The sequence below is a fragment of the Oreochromis niloticus genome, linkage group LG16, assembly GCF_001858045.2.
Source record: "Oreochromis niloticus isolate F11D_XX linkage group LG16, O_niloticus_UMD_NMBU, whole genome shotgun sequence".
NCBI classification, from domain to species: Eukaryota; Metazoa; Chordata; class Actinopteri; order Cichliformes; family Cichlidae; genus Oreochromis; species Oreochromis niloticus.
The window spans coordinates 10,366,553-10,383,472 of NC_031987.2; the positions used below are offsets into that span (position 1 = coordinate 10,366,553).

Here is a 16,920-nt window from a genome sequence, read left to right on the forward strand (position 1 = left end):
TATCTTAGCCTTCAAGATGTAAGAAATGTGATTGATTATGAGCCCTACTTCATGCTATTTTGTGATTAATCATAATATTTGGTCTGTAAAAACTGCATCCAGCTTCCTTAGATCAAATAAAAAAGGTGATAAATCTGTGTTACCTATGTCGCTGGCTTTACAAATGCAGACAAGCTCGACACCCAACAACAAATTTTTATCATAAACCAGAAGGAAAGAAGAAAACTCTGAGAACTCATTTTCTACAAAGTCCCCGTCCTGTCATTTTTAAAGAAAGATTCAGATCCACATCAAACGCACCCTTCTCCCTTTGCTTCATGCGCCAGCTCTTCGTGGAGTTTCACATGTGAGCGTCAGAGATGGAAAGTAAAGCCAGTTGCGTTTTATCAGAACAGGTCCAAAAGTTTTGAAGAGAAGAGAGCTGTGATTTTGATACAAGTGCAAAAGCAAAATGTCCTAATGCAGATTTGTGTATTTCAGGTTCCTTTAGGAAGGGTTAGGGTGTAGTCTGACTGCCACACATACTGTACACATACAGGCTATATGAACAATGATGCCGGCACTAGACTGTGGTCAGCCTCCAAGTACACCTATCTACAGCCTCTTGAGTACGATGATGAGCCCATAATTGGATGCTGGCAAATGTTTACATTTTTTGAGCTTTGAAACCATTCTGTGGTGTGTATTCACCGCAGCTGGGTTTCAAGGACGTATGAACTATTGAGAGGTATACCAGAGTAAGGTATATTTCATGAGGCCTCTCACCATCAGAAGAACTGCCAGTTTCAGGATAGTAACTGCCACCCACCAACCCACTCACTATTACACCTACTCGCTGCAGACTTGCTGTAAACAGGAAGCGCTTTCGAATTTTTAAATGAGGTCTTACACAGTCTGGTTTTTAGGTCGGTTTCCCCACGTTTAACGCTGGGCACAGCCCCATGTGTGATGTGTGACACAAATGAGTCATAGGTGGCGTGATGGTAGAATGAGTGATTTGCTTCAGTGCATTTTAAAGAGGTTTGTATAAGCGTTTTAAGCAGCGACGTTGTATATTTTTCTGCACTTCTTCTTTCTGTCAAGTATCCAGATTGTAAATGATGGAAAAGTTTTAGCCAGACAACCCTGAAGCATTGTCTGCAGATTAATGAGCTTTCCAGTATTTAGACACGATCATATTTCGAGTCTGCCGGCTGTTAGTCAGACGAAGACTATTCAGGACTGGACAGGCACTAGAGATGGGAAAGAGCGGAATGTGAAGCACTTTAATTAACGCAGAACTGTGCGTTTTGTATTGAAAAGACCCAGGTCTGACTTCATGATGATGTACGGTAACTAGACTTGAAAACCAGACAAGTTCAGTTGTAGAGATCTTGTGGTCATTTCAGATGAGTCAGTTGATTTCAGGGAGTGTTCACTGGCATTTTGACATGCTCTGTCACCCAACTGTTGAGACTTGGGGGCTTTTGTGCATGAGGTTTTTACAGTAACCTTTTCACAGCAGTTTTATGCCTCACCTTGGTTTCAGTATTTATATTGATAATCTAAATACTGAAACACAGTAAAAAGTAAAGGTATTTCTAAGTTTCTGCGGCTCTTCCAGGATTTGAACGCGTGTCTTGCCGTTGCCAACAAATAATTGTCACACCCTTCACATAGACAGGAGGTCCTTGAAAAAACTGGCAGTCTTGTTTTCACACATTTGTCGTGGTTGTGTAATAACGTAGATGAATCACTGCAACTGTCTTGATGGTGTTTATTTTTGTGTATCCTCCTGAAAAGACGACCACGAGCCAGGCCGTCTTCCGCCTGCAGTCAGGTGTGTGCCAGCTCTTCAGGGACACCCTCACCAAAAAGGGCTTTGTGGAGATCCAGACGCCGAAAATTATATCGGGTAAAAACAAAAAAAACCACCCCGTGCCACATTGACATGTGGGAAAACTGAGACTAGCATGCATTGAATCATTTTTGATTAGATGTTTCACTAGAGGCACACTTGTTTTCACGTCACTGCCCACAGGTGTTTCATGAGTCATTGTGTGACAGTTGTAAGTTGACTTCCTCATCAGGCTGATCTCAACTACAATTCAAATCAGGAACAAATAAAAAGTTCAGCTAAAGCTTTTGAAACACACACACACACACACACACACACACACACACACACACACACAGTCATGCACATCTATGCTAAAGGAGACATCAGACAGTAAGGTATTAGAGAGAATTTCATTGTTTCAGACTTATGAGGGTTTTAATCCAGACCACTGGGAATTTCGATGCATCGACCAGCTCTCACGTCAGCCTCTCTGCTTTCACATTTCCACACAGGGCCCTTCTAATTTGACAGGAGAGGCTTTCCTTAAGATCAATCCCAAAGGATCTCATCTCACTTTATTGAAGAAAAGGAGGACTGAAAGGGAGAAACTTAGAACTCAGACAAAAATCTTCTCACCAATATTCAGGAGAAAGAGTTATTGGAGCTTTCACTATTTAATGGCATATCTCTTATGCTGGCTTTATTTTTTGTCAGCATTAACTCAATTTGGAGGCTCCACATGCTTTTTGAACCATTCAAACCTTTACTTAAAACATGTAATGTACTGTTTGAAGCTTTAATAATCTAAAATAATCCGTTTGGAGTCTTTGTGATAAAAAAGATAAATTCTTAAAAGAAGCAGAAGCACGGTAGTCTTATGTCAATAGTTCACAGCCCCCTACATTCCTCCCATATTTTGAATTAACTGTGGTGAAACCTCCACACTCTCACTTCCTCTTTTCTTAAAGAGCCAATGATGGTGACTTTGACTCGAACGGTAAATTCAAAAGTGGCGCCCTTTTATTTTGGCGGCACCTGTGAAAAAAATACACACAAAACCACATCTTCCTGCGTGGCACCACCCATGGTGCAAGCGTGAACAGTTTGTCCTATATGTACGTCCCCACCCACCTTTTGAGTGTGTGAAAATATCAGTTGATGCTCTCTGACGTTTTTGTCACATAGAAGGCGACACGTGTTATTAGAGTCTGGGACATGATGTCCTGAGAACTGTATTTGTTTTGAAAAATGTGCCCAGCGGTTACATATTCATCTAAAAAAGAAATGGGTTGTTCTGGTGTACAAGTCAAAAAGTTGGGCCATCATTCCTTTATTGACCTCAGCTCTGTATCTGAGGCAGGAAAGTCTAGTTTTTGAAGTAGTATATAATGAGTCTTTTCTGAGCCTTTCCTGGTTATCCTATTAAAGTTCCTGATGGAGATCACAAGCCTTTGTCTGGAATGAGCAGACAATCTGTCAGCATCTCCCCGAACACACCTTTCTTTGCTAGCGATGGTCATAAAATGCACTCGTAGTGTCACAGCGTCACTAATCTAACAGTAACATGTACAAAAAAACCAAACTACAATTTCTGTAGGTTTCAAATTAAAAGCCTGGGTGTTTCAGTGGACAACCGTTATGTCATAAGACTTTTACTGTGAAACTTTTTCCCCCCAGTTTTTTTTTTTACACTGGCCTCTCTCCAACCATTATCAGAGGCCTGGCCTTTACAAAAATGATGGTATTTATTTGTGTGTATGCTAGCCAATTATAGTCCCTACTGAAACATCTAATAAATTCACAGTATATATCATTAGGTGGGATGGGTGAGGTTTTAACTGTAATAGCTGTTTTTCTCATGTTTTTCTCTTTGTCATTAAATTTTCTTTGTCCATTTTTAGCTGCCAGTGAAGGTGGAGCAAATGTCTTCACAGTGTCGTACTTTAAAACCAGCGCCTTCCTGGCCCAGTCGCCTCAGCTCTACAAGCAGATGTGCATCTGTGCTGACTTTGACAAGGTCTTCTGTGTAGGTCCAGGTAAGCCCCTCCCCCCAGTATGTCACCGTATACACTGGCAAACAGAAAAAAGAGACGCAAGAGGATAATGAAAAATTTAGACCCTATTAAGTGAAAACGGTTTTAAAATGTCACTAAATGCATTTAGACTGTTAAAGTTTAACAGACCTCCCTCTGATGCTTTTACTGTGTCAAAGCTGCTGTAGAGCTGTGTGATAGTGACACAGTGGGACTTGTAAAAGACTTTATAGAGCCGAGTTTAGGGGAAATCCAAGCAAACACTGCCACCATCTGATTATCTAAGCAAACTCTGCCTTCATCTGTGTGCATAAAGTATTTATTCTATACATAGTCGTGATTTTTATTTTGTTTTAGATTGCTACTCGTATCTGATTTTCATTCGATACGGGATTCTCGCCCAAGATCAAATAAAACATCTGGGAGAAGGATCCACATTCAGTATTCCACTGACTGGACTGAGGTTTTTGTTTTGTTGTGTGTAACACCACAGAGAAATCAAAGGGCTTAAGGTCATTACTGCTTCTGAGGCAACAATGTCCTCACCACGGTTGCCTTAGTTACAGACTCACTGATTCAGCATGTAAGGAGAAGTGGGATCAACACTCCTCTAAATCCCAGTGGCAAAGTACAACATGTTTAAATTTAGCTTCTACAACTATGTTGCCACTGTCTGAAATCAACTAAAAAAAGGTTCACCAGGGAAGAAGCAGAGGTAAACGTGAAGCATATCTTCTTGCAGAGAAGCATACATCTCCATATTTATGCTTGGAATCATTTTAGTTTTCCAGTTTGTTGAAATATATGCAGGGGTCAGACGCATAATACTTTCCAGGTTCTAGACAAACACTGTGTGAATACAAAAGCAGGAATGAACATTTACACTTTGTTTCAGACACAATTGAATAAAACTTTGTATGCATGGTTGTATTTTCTGAATCTCAGTCATTGTGAAACTGTGTGCATGTACACATGCGTGGTTTCCAGGTAATCCAGCCACAGTATGTAGATACAGAAACACATTTATTCAGATGTGTCCGTGCCTTTTTAAGAACACTTTTGGCAGTCTGTAAACCTGTAAAAACAACCATCAAGCAGCCGTCCTCGAGTATGACCGTTAACTCCCACTAAATGAAAGTAGAAGCCATGTTATTAATTCACCATACAAGTACTTAAAAGTACTCTGCTTTAGAATAATACAGTAGTCAGGATTTATTTATTGGCAGCTGCATTCATACAGTTTATAAAGTACCTCTCAATCAGCCATAGTGCAAGCACCCACCTACATTTCACAGTGATATAAGCGTTTTGATTCGTGTCAACTTTCAATGCCGCTCTCTACACATCGTCCTTGTTTCACAAACCTTTACGTGACGGTGATTCAGAAGCCAGGTTGTAAGCTTGATGATCCTTTATATGAGCTTCTGTTTTGTGAGCCATCCAAATTTAGGAATTTAGAGTACAATGGAAATGACGCTTTATTCCTAGAGATGTGCAGAAACCTTTCGTTGCTTCCACACCATCACAGTTTGCTTTGTTTAGGCACTCCTATTAAATCAGCGTCATTTCAGTTTTCAGGGCGGAAGACTCCAACACGCACCGTCACCTGACCGAGTTTGTGGGTCTGGATATTGAGATGGCATTCAACTACCATTACCACGAAGTGATCGACTCTATCACTGACACCATGGTGCAGATCTTCAAGGGCTTGAGAGACAAGTAAGATACACATTTATTGAGTTAAGGTAAAAGATGAACCTAAAACTGTTGGTGTGTTGCAGACCAACTTCTATTCTCATGCTTGACACTTGAGCTGAATTATTTTGTTTTACAGCCAGCAAAATGTCAAAGTGTGTACGTCTAAGTAAAACTATAACTGCTAAATCTAGATTAATTAAATGTCATCACATATGGCTGTCTGCTTAGATGAATGTCAGCAATTTCCACTCCAACTGTTTAGTGAACTGCCAGCAAGATGACGATAGGATGTGGTTTTATTGCCTCCGTGTGGTGGAACTCGGTACAGCAGGCATTAAGAGCTTCAACATCAAAGGTTAAAATAAAAGAGGAATACTGGGCGAAACTCTTTCTGTGTGGAAACTGTAACGTTTCTGACGTCATACATCTGTGAATGTCAGTGGTTTTTGGACGTATTTATTACAGTGAAAACTCAGAAGGGGGTTTGCAGTGAAATGTTGCCACTCATGCTTTATTTTGTGATTACAAGTCTTTTATTATAAAGTAAATCCCCTGAGAAACCACGTTAAATCAGTGGAACACTGAGTAAGGTGTCAACAGGCTTAATTTGAATTCCCTTTTTAATGTCTGTGACGTTGGTTAGTTTCAGGTTGTGACCACTGTTCCTCTTTCTTAGGCCCATTTGACTTTTTGCCCTTTGTTCTCATGACTTTCCAGACTGTTTTCCTTGACGTGTGAAAGTATTTTGCATGCGTTATGTACTTCTGTTTCAACACATGAAGCACGGATGACTTTGTCCTTTCCATGCTCTCTTTGTCATCTCCTTTTAATTTCACAGTAAATACAAGTGAAATTTGTTAGGTGTCTTTAAAAAATATAATTTAGTTGTTAAAAATCTCTCTTTGGTGTCATAATGTTTCTAATTGTGATATAAAAAAATTAAAGAATCAGAAATTAGTGAAAGGCATTGTGAAAGGACAGCTTGGCCCGGAAAATAGAGTCAAATGTGGGCTGTTATGTGAACAATTAGCCTGGTATTTGTCTCTATGTGGACAGAATTGTGAGTCCTTCGATGGTAGATTGTAGTTTGTGTTTGTACAGTACTGTGCGGAAGTCTTGCATCACCCCTCGTTTCTATATTATTATTTTTTTCTAGGAAAATGGGCATCTCTTGTGACATCCACCATGTGTGTTGACAATAATTTGAGCCCCGAATTTCAAATTTATGTATTCATCAGTCCATCGGACCTGTAGATGATGATTTTCAGTTCATTTCTTGTGTAGTTTGGCCTTTTATCACAAATTACCTTCCTTTAAAATGGCTTCTTGAGATCTTTTCTGATGAGGCTCCAGAAAAATGCACTTCTCAGGCCGTGTTTCACTTCTTGGCTGAATTGTTTATTAAGGGTATGACTTTCAGATGCTTTTCATGTAGAATTTTAGACCTGCTACTTCTTCTTTTGTCCTCCACTTGTCTAGTTTACTACATTTTTTTAGGCGCGTACTCCACAACGTGCCAAGTTATGCCAAGTTTTTTGGCTAATAGCTCTTTAGGAATCACCTTTTTAGTGCAAAATTACCCTTTTATGCCCATCAAACTGTGTTATCATTGTCATTTTTTGTAGATTAAACTAAAAACAGTGAAAAAATGGAGGGGGGTTGCATCAGGCTAACAAAGTGCACAAAGATACAATTTAGATTGGTTCTTTGCTAAGTTGTCTGTTATGTTTATACACAACACTGGTTGGTCCTTTGAGTTGGGAGGCTTTTTGTGCGTTAATTATTTATGGGTCAGTGTTTTATTCACGGGTCAGTCATTTTAAGTCCAGCTACAACCACTGGACATAAAATGAGAGAACAAACCATCAATGTCCACAGAAAAACTTTGAAAGTGGTTCAGAAAACCTGGAGAACCATTACCCAATACCACTCTAAAGCTTTTTAAGACAGCATGTCTCCTTGGAAGCAAAATACGAAGAAATCAGGGGCGATCCGACCCTTTTTCACAGTAACATGTGTAACAAGTATTTTTTACATAGACATAAATCACCATTACAACCAATCACGATTGTAAAACTAAACTTAGTGTATGTGAAGTTTTATGTTTGGGTTAAAAAATTAGTGGTTTGGGGAAATTTCGCAGGAAAATGAATTAAAGTTAGCGTCATGTCCTCTGAACTCTCTGGAAACTCAACCATGCATGTGCCTCTGCGTCAGCTTCCAGACAGAGATCCAGACGGTGAATAAGCAGTTCCCGAGTGAGCCTTTCAAATTCCTGGAGCCGACTCTGAGGCTGGAGTACACCGAGGCCGTGGCCATGCTGCGTGAGGCCGGGGTCGAAATGGGTGACGAGGATGACCTCAGGTTAGAATACATCACACAGCCTTTTCCCCACAACCAACTCATCTTGTCAGATGATTTCTTTTGATAAAAGCAGAAGTAAATTGTAACATGTGTTTAATAGAGGATGTGAAAGGTCAGATCAGTAACTCAGCATTTAAGTAATCCTTGTGATCAAAGCTGTAATCTGGAGTACAGTTGGAGCAGTGACGTTAAAAAAAGTCTGAGAAATTATAACTGTAGATGATTCACTGATTACAATCAGTTTAAGTAATATTTTCACAATGTGACATGCGTCTGTCTTTATTAAACTCAATGTATTTTTTGTTGTTTTGTAGTACACCCAATGAGAAGCTGCTTGGCCGCCTCGTCAAGGAAAAGGTTTGTTTTCAAATGTGATTCACTCATTGGATGTCAGACTGTAAAAATATGAACGTGACATGACCCAACACTGGATCACGTAGCCTTTATGTATGAAGGTCAGATAAAAACACAAGTGATTTTTTAAAGTAGTAAAAAGCCAGTTTGGATATTAGAACTCCAGAATTTGTATATATGAGCTGTTAGTCTTCTTCAGATGACCTCCTTCAGTAAAAGTCAATCACCTCAAGCTGCTTTATGCTGTAAGATAAAGACTCTACAGTATCCTGAAGAAGTATTTTATTATTCAAGCTCACAGTTGCATCACATAAATAAAGAAGAGGATACGTGTGTGTCTCTATTAATCCCTTTGTATGCAGTTATTGACTCTCACTCCTCTTTTTTTTTTTTTTTTTTTTTTTTTTTCTCCCCCCTCTCCACAGTATGATACCGACTTCTATGTGCTTGATAAGTACCCGCTGGCTGTTAGGCCGTTTTACACAATGCCTGATCCAAGCAACCCTGTAAGTCTTTCACTCACACACCAAACACACCAGCCTCTTAAATTTGCACTGTGGCTCCTGTGGAAAACGTAATGCTTTTTTTTTCTTTTCTTGATATTGTCCCAACAAGTCAAGAAAAAACATCAGCATCCATGAGCAATGCCACAAAAGTGCCAATTTACTACATTTTTTATGCTACCTGTGTAAATTTCAATTTCCAGACTGATATTTCTGTTAAAATTTGGATTTAAAAAATGAATACTGTTTCATTTCATTATCTGTCATAAACATTGTTGTTACCCAAGTTTTGTGCCAGTGTTACCTTGTCTGGTTGACTTTAATTTCCCTTCTTTTTCTTTTTTTTTAACCCCTCCATTCATCATCAGATGTGAGAAAAACCTGATTTCTGAGTTTGTTTTATTTTTGTCTAGAAATACTCCAACTCTTATGACATGTTCATGAGAGGAGAAGAGATTCTCTCCGGAGCTCAGAGAGTCCACGATGCTCAGCTGCTGACAGAAAGAGCCATCCACCATCAGATTGGTAAGAAAAAGAGATGTTTCAGTTTCTTTTTGAGGAGCATTGAGTGAAATTCAAATGATTTGTCTCCCTCTGTTGGCAACCAGCGGAACAACACTAGAAAATTTTGAGCCTCTGTTTGTTTGTTGTACAGATCTGGAGAAGATCAAGGCATACATTGACTCCTTCCGGTATGGAGCTCCCCCACATGGCGGCGGAGGCATTGGTAAGAAATATGTTTTGTCGGGGGAACTACAGGAATGATTTTTGTTTTGTTTTGGGTTTTTTTGTAAGAATAAAAAAACTGATAAAGATGTCATCCTTCACAGGCCTGGAGAGGGTCTGCATGCTCTACCTGGGTCTCCACAATGTCCGACAGACCTCCATGTTCCCACGTGACCCCAAGCGCCTGACACCTTAAACCTTCCAGTGTGGACGACACATAAATGCTGGTGACGGGAAACAATACTAATCCACAATCAAGAAAGGGAGAGCATATATAGGAGCTAATGCCACCCTAGAACTCTTAACGTGTTACTGTAATTAACCACCGACATGAGTGAAGAAAGCAGTTATAACAGTAAGGTACAATTTATTGATCGGTGTGCATCGTTTTCTAACAACAACAAATAACAGAAACATTAAAGAGAACAAAGGAAATGGCCAGTGATTCAAGAAGACAACTCTATTTTTTTTTTTTTTTTAATCGGTGAGTCAGTGTTTTCTGGGCTTTCTCTTTGGAAAAATTAAAAGTACAGAACAAACAGATCTTAGACCTTCTTACTACCAGCACAGATGTTTGACTAATGATTGTGGTGTCCAGCAGTATGCCTCCAACTACACATGTTTTGTAAGTCTAAGCACTGACAATAATAAAAACAAATGTGTTGATCTGTAAATGGCTTTGTTCCCTTTTTTGGAGGCAGAAACATTTTGTTAATGAGGAGGTTTGATCGAAGTAATAGTTGACAGTACTACACTCCTTAACGTGCACATAAATATTAAAATGCAGCTAAATAAATGTGCAAGGCTTAAGCAGCTCTCTTCCTTTACACGAGATAAGTGTAAGCTTTGCGGCTGCAGTCCTGCTACATACAGCGCAACAAAGAAAGTGCTTGAGTGTTACTGATGTAGAGAAAATAATTAGCAAACTGTCAGAAAGATTGTTGTGTGTCTGCCAGCAAATACAATATACAAACTCCAACCGCTGGCTCATTCAGTCGCAGCTCCGCTGACTTGAAGGATGAAGAGGAAGATGTGAACAATATCAACATAGAGAGAAAGCGCTCCATAGATGTACTCCTCTGGGCTGATGGCCAACTCCCGATTTCCAATAAGAAGTTGGGTGTTGTACACTAAAAACTAATATAGGTGAAGAAAAGGAAAGAGAAAATTGACATAGAAACATGAATACAAGGAAAAATGCTGCAACATTTCTAACCTTTTGTCATGTTTGTGACCATTAATTAAAACTTTTGGTTTGTGGGCTGTTACGTGTCACTCGCTATGACCACCAAGAAAATTTACATCCTGTATTCTGGGAGGCTACAACTATACTAATGGCTTTGTGATTCTGTACTTACCATGTGGTTTAGTTTAACCCTTTTCGTGTTAATATTTACTCATTAACACAAAATTCCAAATATAGCTGAGACTGACAGGAATGGTAAACAAAGGCTAAGATAAAAAGTTGGGGTAAATTATATTTTGAATATAATGGTAAGGTCAGACAATTCCCAGCATTATGGGAAAACCACATTAAGAGGTGCTATAACATGTATACAGTGAGATTACCTGTAAAAAACCTATTGAGACAATGAATGTGGAACTCATGTTTGTAACAGGAAATGATAAAATGTCCCCAAAAAAAGCCCAATTCACTTTATACACTGCGCAAAAAATTAAAGGAACACTTGAACATCATAGTTGGAACTTCAGGAATATCAGTCCGTTCAATTAGGGAAAATTGTGATTTTACCGCTTACTAAAGAAAGCATGTGACAGAGGTGAAAGGGAGAGGAGACACCACAATGAATGTTAGCTTCTTGCAACATCATCTGTGAAAAGAACACTGTGTTAGTGGTGAACCTGCCAGCTGAGCTACACAATGCTGGTTTCTGACCACAGAGCCTACTAAGGAACACTGAGCCTTCATGCCATGCTCAAGGAGTCTCTTGACGACATTATGGTTGTAAACATGCACAATAAACCTGGTTGAGGTCACTTTGTAGGGCTCTGGCAGTGCTGCTCATGTAACGGGCCTGTTGACATAGCAAACCTGTGCCTTACTGAAGGAGCTGAGCAACCTGTGGAGGCTGCAGGTGCTGTCTCAAAACCTTCCCTTTCTGGAGGTTGTCTTGTTGTTGCCTCTCCAGTGCTACTGTTATCACCTTTTTATTGGATTCACAATGGTTTATGCTTTCTACCTGGACATACTGATATCTCTGAAGTTAACAGACTTTGTGTTAAACTGAAGATTGAGTGTTCCCTTCTTTTTTTCTTTTAAGCAGTGCAGTTTTTGCAGTTATCCTGTCTGGACTAAAGTAGCAGACAGAATGACTAATATCTCTGCTACAATGCCTGCGGCATCGTTAAAAATATCAAAACGCAGTGGAAAAGTTTCCATGACATGTACTGATCATGTCCATTTTGGAATTTTGGACATGCTGGAGCTTCTTCCTTTGGCATCACTCCTAGACTAAAACTTGATTTAACAAAAGGCAAATCACAAAAAAACATGTCAGCTGGCACGACACTTCCATAGATCTAAGGTGAAAAAAGCTTTTATTTGATAGACCAATCAAAATCAAGACAAATACGATGATGAATAGTAGATTATCACCACATTATTTAGGGCTCCCTAATAGCTATGTATTGGGTGTGTAAGGACTGCTAATGCCTCGCTTGCTTTTCAACAACAGACTCATAATACCAAGAAGAAATACTCGGTCTAAATTTGTGTCAGTGTGGACTCACCAGAGTGTAAACGATGGCTCCAATTGCAGCGTAGAGCATATGCAGCCAGGGGACCTGTTGAGTGACATAAGAAAGGCTCCTGAATGTGAAATCAGTCACACAGATACACCCTTGGGAGCTGCTGTTCCTCACGCAGAGAAACACGAGTAGACAGAATAAATTAAATGACTTGACCAGAGCAGGCTCACATATTGGAAGGAGAGGACGATGGCTGTAACAATCCCAATGATCATGAGCAGAACGGCCGCAATGCAGAGGAGTCCCCCGCAGGAGGTGAAGTCCACCTGTGATGAGAAACAAGTCATTAAGGGGATGAAAGCGAAGCTGATATGCTTCAAGCTACATGAAAGAGCAGTGAGACTATTGTGAAAGAGAAATATATGTGTGTGCGTGTGTGAAATGTGTCTTGTAGAAGCCAAAAATGTAACTTGTGTATCTCGAGTTGCATCAGACAGAGAAGTTGGATTCGCATCTTATCCCAAAATGTTATAAATATTTAAAGGATTTCAGTGCCCCCATTGTAATGCAAGACAAAGGAGTTCTTTTACACCGACAACAAAGACATCCTCTGACAAGCCACAGGCTACTGAGCTACAGCGAGACAGTTTACATCTCCGTGTACCTTAGTTTGGAAGCAGAAGACTGTCACAGCTATACAGACTAATGCTGTTACTCCCATGGCGATAAACACTGCTTTGGTTCCATAATAGCTGTAAAGGATACATGTAGCGATTAAAACAAAACCAAAAAAAGGCACATATATACCATCAGGATCAAAATGTGCTGTTTTGAGCTGTTGCCTGAATAAAGCCAATAAACAAACCTTGAAATTGCTCCAGCCATGTAAGACAAGGCAAGAGTCTGCAAGATCAAACATGAATACAACGTGTCTTAAATGTCAGAGCGAGTTTTAGCACTTTTTAAAGGTCTCTTTTTTCTACTGACTTTACTTTTTCAGTCTTCAGCACCTCACACTATGTTAGTTCTGCACATATGTATCTCCTGCGGCATTACCAGTGTCAATGTCTGACCCTCAGTCTAATAAACAACACTTACAAATACTCCAAGCAGCACAAGATTCCATGGAAAACGCCTCCTAAAAAGTACAGAAACCACAAACATCACTGTTTCTGAATATTTTAATAAGCCATAATAATAGCAATAATAAAACAACTTTATTTTTTCCAACTTATTTGGCCTTGCTTACCTCGGCTCTTTGCAGCAGACGAGAATGCAGTAAACCACAAAGTAAACCACACTATGGAGAGATTCACCACTATGATTATTATCATATACAGCATATTGTTCACATGTTTTTTTATCAATTGATTTAACTGCACTAAAACTGTGCTGTTGTTTCTTAAAGGTAACTCACAAAGATGCCCAGTAGATGCCAGGGTAACTGATGACAAACATCCTCACTGGGTCACTGTGAAAGCAGATACATGGCGTCACCAAAGAGCAGACTGTGTTTCTTACCCTTCACCAGATACATTAAGTGGCTCGATGGATGTACAAATGGGGAAACTTACACAAACGTAAAGACAGCAACAACTGAGAAGGTGACAGCAAGCTGTGCTGATAAAATTAAGTAAACCTGTCCACAAAAAAAAGAAAGAAAGATCAGAGCAGCATGATTGTCACTGGCACACAGAGCAAGTTAAGACACACAGTCACAAACCCTTACTTTTCTGATGAAGGCATGCCGAACAGATGTGCTTTCCCACTGGGTGCTGAGAAAATCCTCCATCTCTCCTGCAGAATTTGGAATAGCCAAGTGGTAATTTATCCTTGTTACACCTAATCTAAATATATTGCAGGGTGTGATTACTTCAAGACTGTGCCACTCGCTCAGAACCTGGGTTGGAGGCAGGCAGTCCAGCAGACAGAGTCGGTATTGTGGTGGGCATCCCAGATGGAGGAAAGCCAGGGCCTTGACACATGTTGGCCGGTGGGTAGACACCCCCTTGGCCCCAGTAGCCAGGACTGGGACTGTAAGATGGAGGTGGGGGAAGAGGAGAGACATGCTGTGGCTGGTAGGGGAAGTTATCATACTTAGGATGATGCAGTGCTTCCTCGTAGGGGGGAGGACTGTCAATTTTAGATGTCATCATTTTTCTGGACTACCCTAAAGACAGGATGAGTGGTACAAAGTTACATCAGACTTATATCTTTTCAGTATCCACTAGTTATTGCTGACTTTCCATTGTCACAATTACAAAATAAAATCTTCTTACTATATTACATTGTAAATCACAGTATGTTGCATTGCTTAATTCTGTGGTATTATTTCCTGGAAAGTATGTGGTCACCCTAGTTTCAGAAAGGGTGATCACACAAGTCCCTCCTTGTGCACAGCATTATTATCTGTTTTTCTGTGTTTCACATGTGATTCTCAGAAATCAGCACCGAATAACAGATTTCTAAAGTCTGGCTCGTATCCAGTGGCTGTAAAGAAAATAGGAAAGGCTGTCTCTACAGGACCTCCTGGTGGCCTCGGGGTCGTTTTGGCTTGCTGTGAACTTTCAGCTAGTTTAAGCACCACGCAGGAACCACGCAAATCTACCACATCAAAGACATGCAAAACTATGCGCATGTCGCTCTGTCTGTCTCTCTCAGCAAGGCAGGCAACATGAACCAGATAACGTTAGACACGTCGAACAGATGAAAAGGAACGGTGGAGGAAAGAGGAAGGGAATAAAAAAGAGATAGCAGGTAAATGCTGAAAAATAAGTGGCAGTCAGGAGCAGGAACGTGTGCATATGTGTTATTTTGATACTTTTGCACAATTCTTGAGTACAAAAACCTCTCACTGTGCAAAAAGCTCACTGTGTCGCCCTCTTTTGTTTAAAAACTGTATTAGGTAAAGGTATCATTCCATATTTCTGGCTTTGTACATGTGTATGTGGTGTATGTGTGGAAGAGTTTCCCTGTTGCAGCCACAGCCATGTCAGATTTTTGAAAACTTGGAACTCACAATAATAAATTACATTTAAATTTAACATTAAAAATGTAATTTTGTTATCATGCTGTATATCTGTATGTACTGTAACACTGCAGACACCCTTGGTCTCCTTAGACTTGTACTTTAAGTGTGAGTCACTTGCTAATTAAAAATTAATTTGACTACTATAAATATTTCAAATTAAAGTGAGCACGTTTGTTCGTGATAACTGGGCCACATATAATGAAAGTGCAATATTTTGAAGGGCTGAAAAAAGGAGGTGTGGTTAGCTGTTGCAATAACAAAGATGAGATAATGTCCCAGCTTGAATTATGGTTTCACTCAGCTCTTGGTTGTAATTCAACATATAGTTTCACAAGACACATTCAAACAGCTTAAACATTATTGTGTCTGGAAGGCACAGTCATGCCATGTGTTCACATTTATTGCTTGATAAAATATAGGAAGGGTCACGCAAAGTATAAGAGTAGAAACCAATGACTGTAATTCTGTTTCATTTAAGAATGAAGTATATGTGGACACTTGGAGGCCAAGGAAAGTTCCCCCATCTAAAGTTATGATTTTTCTTCTTTCAATATGCAATCCTGAGCTCACCTTCAGTTTCATTTATTCTATTAAAGCACCTGTAAGAGCAGTCAAAGCCCTCCGCAGCACCTCACCGGTTTGAAAATCCCAGACTGCATATATTTTTCTTTTTGTATATAGTCTAGTCAGATTGATTGCTTATGAAAATAAGTACTGTACTTTTAAGAATTTTTATGATAGAAAGAGAGAAGAAAGCAAGCATACTGCCGCATGTGAACAGGAAATTAAGCCTGTGTTATTTTAAAACCCAGTCATAAATTATATACAAATTTTATAATACTACAACACTGCACTCAAGTAATCTCTTTGACCCACTTTTGGTTTACTATGATCTGGTTACCCAGAAAACAAATGAAAACAAAGCAGAAAAGGTTACTTACCTTGTGGCTTGCGCCTGAGATGGATGAACTGTGTCCTTCAGTCCTGCCTTGGGGATTTGCAGCTGTGCACCACAGGAGGATGTCATCCTTTGTAACTGGATATGCAGGCTGAAACTCACACTGTTAGTGCTGCTCTCAGAAAGAGGAGACTGGTTACTCATGTCGCCTCCTGTTTAAAAATACCAATATTACCAAAACACAAACTACTGGTTGTACCTCCCTCTACAATTAGTTAAATGCCAATGCTTTCTTGTTACCTAGTCAGTTTTGACATTTTGTCTAAGGGTAATTATAAGTGATAATTATATGTGAATGTATTTTTCTTGAATTAGAAAAAAATATTAGAATTAACCTACAATACAGTTATAACAACAGACAGATAATTATTCAACATTTACATCGGAAGGAAATCTTCCGGCGTAAATGTTGAATTTTCTAAAAACAGAAATCCCCATTTTATGTGTTTCTTGAAGCAAAGTGGATTTGGATGTAAAACAGGGAAAAACACTGAGTATTATTGCTAGTTCATATGCATGTTAAAGTTTACCTGACAGACTGTCAAAACCCTGTTTTTTAATTTAATTTAATTTCTACTTACTAAGTAGTTCTGCTGCCTAAACCTAAGCAAAATGTGATGGGAAAATTGTATAATGAAAATATACAGAAAAAATTATAATATACTCGGTTTTAATACACAAAAGAAAACGCCAACACGAGAAATCAGGTGTCAGCACAACACCGG

At 39.5% G+C, this 16,920-nt stretch overlaps 3 protein-coding genes across 5 annotated transcripts in view; 2 read left to right on the forward strand and 1 right to left on the reverse strand.

Annotated features, from left to right (window-relative positions):
* dars1 (aspartyl-tRNA synthetase 1) overlaps positions 1-10,171 on the forward strand; it is a 32,413-nt gene extending 22,242 nt beyond the window's left edge. The window contains exons 10-18 of the mRNA XM_003445400.5: positions 1,783-1,894; positions 3,721-3,855; positions 5,424-5,571; positions 7,768-7,914; positions 8,229-8,271; positions 8,694-8,774; positions 9,185-9,296; positions 9,427-9,498; positions 9,602-10,171. Coding sequence (XP_003445448.1) covers positions 1,783-1,894; positions 3,721-3,855; positions 5,424-5,571; positions 7,768-7,914; positions 8,229-8,271; positions 8,694-8,774; positions 9,185-9,296; positions 9,427-9,498; positions 9,602-9,693 — 942 coding nt within the window. The 3' untranslated portion in view covers positions 9,694-10,171. The remainder of the gene's footprint in view (positions 1-1,782; positions 1,895-3,720; positions 3,856-5,423; positions 5,572-7,767; positions 7,915-8,228; positions 8,272-8,693; positions 8,775-9,184; positions 9,297-9,426; positions 9,499-9,601) is intronic.
* LOC106097784 (serine/threonine-protein kinase pim-1) overlaps positions 1-16,920 on the forward strand; it is a 459,832-nt gene that overhangs the window by 383,828 nt on the left and 59,084 nt on the right. The gene's annotated exons all lie outside the window — the stretch shown is intronic.
* On the reverse strand, positions 9,797-16,917 carry LOC100702988 (protein lifeguard 3). 3 transcript variants are annotated; one of them, XM_013271404.3, is made up of 13 exons: positions 16,777-16,917; positions 16,179-16,347; positions 14,107-14,376; positions 13,936-14,003; positions 13,781-13,845; positions 13,624-13,677; positions 13,456-13,506; positions 13,305-13,344; positions 13,072-13,109; positions 12,871-12,958; positions 12,437-12,532; positions 12,249-12,302; positions 9,797-10,634 (listed from the first exon to the last, which is right to left on the reverse strand). In XM_013271404.3, exons 3-13 carry the CDS (start codon positions 14,360-14,362, stop codon positions 10,485-10,487), a joined length of 960 nt encoding a protein of 319 aa, XP_013126858.1. In that variant the 5' UTR covers positions 14,363-14,376; positions 16,179-16,347; positions 16,777-16,917; the 3' UTR covers positions 9,797-10,484. The 3 variants fall into 3 exon arrangements, with proteins under 3 accessions (XP_013126858.1, XP_025759846.1, XP_005452058.1); XM_025904061.1 differs by having other exon boundaries at positions 16,873-16,898; XM_005452001.4 differs by lacking the exons at positions 16,179-16,347; positions 16,777-16,917 and having other exon boundaries at positions 14,080-14,220.